Genomic DNA, 4,603 nt, shown 5'->3' with positions numbered 1-4,603 from the left:
ATCTATCTATCTTTAACCTATATTCAATCTATCTATCTATCTTTAATCTATCTATCTATCTATCCTTACTCTACCTTTAGTCTGGCTTTAATCTATCTATCTATCTTCCTATCTATCTGTTTGTCTTGTCTCCTTATTTCACACTCAGTAGATACATGGAAATACCGTCTTTTTCTTTCATTGGATGTAGGCAAATCGCCAGTCCCTTCTGTTTTGCTTGAGATGTACCCAACCGTCTATGTGTCGGTGAAGATCAGCTCCTTCTCTTTATGCTCTTCAATTCTCCTTTCTTTCTCTCTTCCTTTCTTTCTTTCTTTCTTACATGGTCGTATGCTCATTTAGAGTCGTGTGTTTCTAATACAGGGTCATTTCTTTCTCATGCTTTGTCTTCGTCATGTCTCATATGATCCTCCTTGTCCCCCTGATAGCTAGTACGTGTAACTCCATAGAAGCAAACGTCTATCTCTTGTCTATCTGTATGGCGTACATATGTACCTATGTATCCGAAGGTAGTATAGAGTCGCGGCCTATATACACACACATATAGATTACCGCCTGCATGCGATCCTCATCTCTTTTCGAAGACGAGTAGCTAGCTATGTGTGTGCCTCTGGTGTGTCTACACGTGCCTGTATAAATATTATGAGAGGGGGTAAGGTATCTTATATGCATGCCTGCCAAAGATCTCTAAAGATGAGGGGGCCCGCGTGTATCGCGTGTCTTCGCTCTCTGTATGTGTGTGTGTAGGTATTTGAGCCTTTAGCTCAGGCTATAGTGAATTGTCAATGCCATATGTTTCTCACTAAGCCAACGCCTGTGAAGATCGGTGATCGAATTATACGAGCCAAGAGGACTTGTCCTCCATCTCTCCGAGTGAGTTGGGGCAATACACTGGACTTCTTCCAAAAAAAAGAAACCTTCTACTTCTTCTCCTCTTCTCATTTAAACTATCTAGCTTCTCTCTTTCAGGAAAGAACAAAGAACGAGACCCTCTATCTTTCATCTATCTGTCTCTCTTTAGTCTATCTTTCTATCTATCCGTTTTAACCTGTCTATTTATCTATATCTAATCTATATCTGTATAATACACATAGGGATTCATACATGTTATCGACGTAGGCAGAGAGTTTGCCTTTCTCAGTCTATCGATCGAGCGTGAAGCTATACGACAGTCTAATACTGAGGGCCATGATCAATCCTACACTTCCTCCTCTCTACATGTCCTCTCACCATCTCCATGAGTGCCTCCATCCCTTTACAGATCTTCCTAGTTTTGTGGCTCTCCACGCAAACGGAAGAAGAGACAGCGAAGCGAAAACTATACGATAGAAAAAAGCCTTCTCTCCTCGATCTTTATTTAGCTTAGACCGAGTCTCATAGGCAAGAAGTCCTGCGCCTTTTTCGTTTCATTCACTTACTCCTTATATGTATATCCCTGTCACATGTAACACATTCCTAGCTTCGCGGCTTATACACGGAGATAACTAGATAGACATACGTGCTGCTGCTGCTGCTGCGGGGGTTGCGCTATGCTCATGAGAAAGTACATATTAGGGAAGACCCGCGACGTAAAGACTCTAAACCGTTCAGTGGTACGTATCTATCTACTCTCTCTCTCTCCTCTCTCTCTCTCTACGTACATATTCCTACATATATGTCATGTTTCTCATTCCTCATTCCCTTGTCTCTTTGTGTTCCAAATCATGTCTGTTTCTTTTTCTTCAAGGTTAAAAGACAGATGACGGAGATGCTGGTGAAGGAGCAACTTATCCTAGCAAGGGAGAGAGAAAAGAGAGAGAAGGAATCTTCACTTGGAGCAGGGGTATTGGAGGCTCATCAGAAAACGTACTGGCGGCTTAGTGAGCCACCTCGGAAGACTTCTCTCATTTCTTCTCTCTCTCATCCTTCCCCTCGCATAGAATCCAAGGCGACAAATGAAACCGGTCCTCTCCCTCCTAGCCTCCTTCTCTCTTCTTCTTCGTCCTTCTCCTCATGGCCTTCTTCCTTTGCTTCGAGTGTTAACAAAGAGAATGGCTACCCCGAGACAGCTGCCGCCTTCTCGCATGTTGATTCCTCATCATCGAAGTTCTCATCTCCCCAATCGACTGCTGTCTCCTTACCGCCGTTGTCTCCCCTCCCTCCTTCCTACTCTCTACAAGGCAGCGAGAACAATAGCGAAGGAATGAAGACGTCGATGTGTCACAGTGAGGGAACGGAGAGTCACTTCAGCATCGAGGCTACTTCCTCTCTTTCATCTCGGATGACTCCATCTAGCCTTTCTTCATCCTATCATTCTTTCTCATATGAGACTATGTCAACGGAACCGAGTGAAAGAGAAGAAAAGAGACATGCTGTTTGCTCTTCTTCTTGCTCTTCTCTCCTGATAGGGCGAGGTCAAAGCTGTTCCTTGTCTCTTGAAGAAGATAACAAGATGAAGAAGAGATCTTTAGACGAGGTGCCTCCGACCGGGGTGATGCCGGAAGGACTAGGTGCGACTGTTTGCATGCATTCTTCTGAGGTTACAAGCGGTCCTCTTCAAGGAGTCGAGGCGGAAAGAGAGGAGAAGAAAGAACACCATAGTGCGAAGATATCTATAGATGGAAAGGCATCTCCTCCGTGTCTTTCTTCTAAAGATCTTTCCTATCTCTCTACGGACCAGAGAGGGAGTAACACTCAAGATGAAAGAAATAAACATTCCTTCTCTGCTTCTTTCATTGAGAGACCATGCGGAGATTCGGGAGGCTCACGAGGAGGAGAAGGACGCCACCACCATGGAGGGAGCAGTCTTGTCAACTTTCAATGGAGAGAGAAGGAGCAAGGGGGTAACGAAGGTATTTTCAGATGGGAAAGGTCTTATCAAGGTTTAGAAGAAAAGAAGACAGAGGAAGAAAGAAGACGAGCGAGAGAGAAAGAGCTCATGGATCACAGGGGTAGAGAACGAGATAACTCGCTTCTAAGAAGACAGGCAGTTTTGAGACAACAGGATAGCTGTCCTTCTGACAGCAAGAAGGGAGAAAGCTCTTCAGAGAAAGAAGATCCCTTCCGAGAAGAAGATGAAGAAGAAAGAATCCTACACGGTCATCCAAAAGATTCAGCTGCCGTCCTGGAAGACCTCATCATAAGCTCCATCTTACTGAAGGAAACAGGGGGAGATGGAGGAGGAGGAGGAAGAGATTCTTTCGGTGTACATACACCATTTCTGTCCCAAGAGGGAAGAGAAGAGAGAATAGCAAATCGATCTTTTTCCAGTGAGAAGGATTTGAGACACAAGGAAGAGGAAGAAACGAAGAGAAGAGACACGGCTAGCTGTAGTCATAGCAGCGCGCCTCCTTTAGAGAATCCTTCTTTTCCTTCTACTCCGTCTCCTTCTTCCATCTTTGCTAAAGCGGAGAATGAAAGGGGAGATTTTCCGGAAGGAGCAGACGACATGAACCCTAAGGAGGTTTCGTCGTCAGTAAGGAATGAAGACCGTGGTCATAATAGAACGTCTACAGAAGGAAAGAAGTTGGAGAATGAACGAGAGAAGAAGGAATCCTCTTTCTTATCATCGTCATTTTCAGGACATTCTACGAGCACTACTGAATCTCTTACAGGAGAGCAGCAACACCAGCAGAAGACTCTCCTCCCTCTTCATCCCTCGTTTCATCAAGAGACTTCAACTAACTCCTCTGATACCTCCTTACAACGCACTTATCAAACCTAACCTTCTATCTTCAGTTCATGTTAGATCCACTTATCAGTCGTCTAGTTAGTTAGTCTATCTATCTATCTATCTTTAATCTATCTATCTTTAATCTATCTATCTTTAATCTATCTATCTATCTTTGACTTTCTTTTTCTTTTCTTTCTTCTTTCAGGATCGGGCTATGGTCGTTCTTCCTCACTGTCTGTACACTCCGCCTCGTGGTCCATCGCAACTGAGGAGGAGGAGAAGAGAACCTTTCAATCCTTTTCTTTCTTCTTCTTCTTCCTTTCTTGGCCCGCCTGATCTTCTTCTTCCTCTTTATTCTTCTCATTCATCGCATGCATTTCTTGGAATAGAAACCGAAGAAGAAGAAGAAGACAGTGGGAAGGAATGAATGAAGAGAAAGAAGGTCATAATTATTTCTCTTCTTGTTTTGCTATGTAGCTTCGCTTCTAACGTGGGTCCTCTTCTTCTTCTTCTCTTTTCAAAGATAAGGGACAGATTGAAGAAAAAGAAGAAGAGGAACAGGAAAGGCAGAAGAGGAGAGGCGTCTCCATCAGGGTTGCTTCATTACGCACGTTTGAATGAATTCAGTCTCTCTCTCTCTCTTCATGTTGCTCTCTCTTTCCTTTCTTCTCTATCTATCTATCTATCTATTTCTTTTGAATCTATCTACATTTAATCTATCTATCTATGTATCTTTCTGTCTTTCCATCTATCTGCTTTTCTCTTGCTGTATGTGCGAATCTATAGATATATCTATATATAGATAGATAGGTATGAATAGATAGATGGATATATCTATGTAGGTCTATGTGTCTTGATGCGTGCTAGGAGGTCTTTTTTTCTTCCTTCTTTCTCGGTTGCTCTATGCTCTCTCCTCTTGACATCCGTCATGCATAGACATATCTATCTATA

The 4,603-nt window shown here is 43.2% G+C and overlaps 3 protein-coding genes across 3 annotated transcripts in view; 2 read left to right on the top strand and 1 right to left on the bottom strand.

Annotated features, from left to right (window-relative positions):
- Positions 1-692: 692 nt before the first annotated feature.
- Positions 693-3,454, top strand: CSUI_008713 (uncharacterized protein; the record flags this gene model as incomplete). The annotated part of the gene is made up of 2 exons (XM_068068838.1): positions 693-873; positions 1,727-3,454. Coding segments are annotated over exons 1-2 (1,809 nt in total), but the record flags the coding sequence as incomplete, so codon positions are not given.
- A 400-nt stretch (positions 3,455-3,854) lies between these two features.
- Positions 3,855-4,338, top strand: CSUI_008712 (uncharacterized protein). Its single transcript, XM_068068837.1, has one exon. It carries the CDS (start codon positions 3,867-3,869, stop codon positions 4,077-4,079), a length of 213 nt encoding a protein of 70 aa, XP_067919188.1. The 5' UTR covers positions 3,855-3,866; the 3' UTR covers positions 4,080-4,338.
- The window catches only part of CSUI_008710 (uncharacterized protein), a 2,132-nt gene continuing 1,638 nt past the window's right edge, over positions 4,110-4,603 (bottom strand). The window contains exon 2 of the mRNA XM_068068835.1: positions 4,110-4,165. The gene's annotated coding sequence lies outside the window, so the exon portion shown is untranslated. The remainder of the gene's footprint in view (positions 4,166-4,603) is intronic.

This window comes from Cystoisospora suis (assembly GCF_002600585.1).
Source record: "Cystoisospora suis strain Wien I chromosome Unknown contig_4955, whole genome shotgun sequence".
Lineage (NCBI taxonomy): Eukaryota > Apicomplexa > Conoidasida > Eucoccidiorida > Sarcocystidae > Cystoisospora > Cystoisospora suis.
This window is presented reverse-complemented; position numbering and strand designations above follow the sequence as displayed.

Excerpts from the sequence above, each read along its gene's own strand:
- CSUI_008712 (XM_068068837.1), top strand. The coding sequence starts at position 3,867 with ATGGTCGTTCTTCCTCACTGTCTGTACACTCCGCCTCGTGGTCCATCG.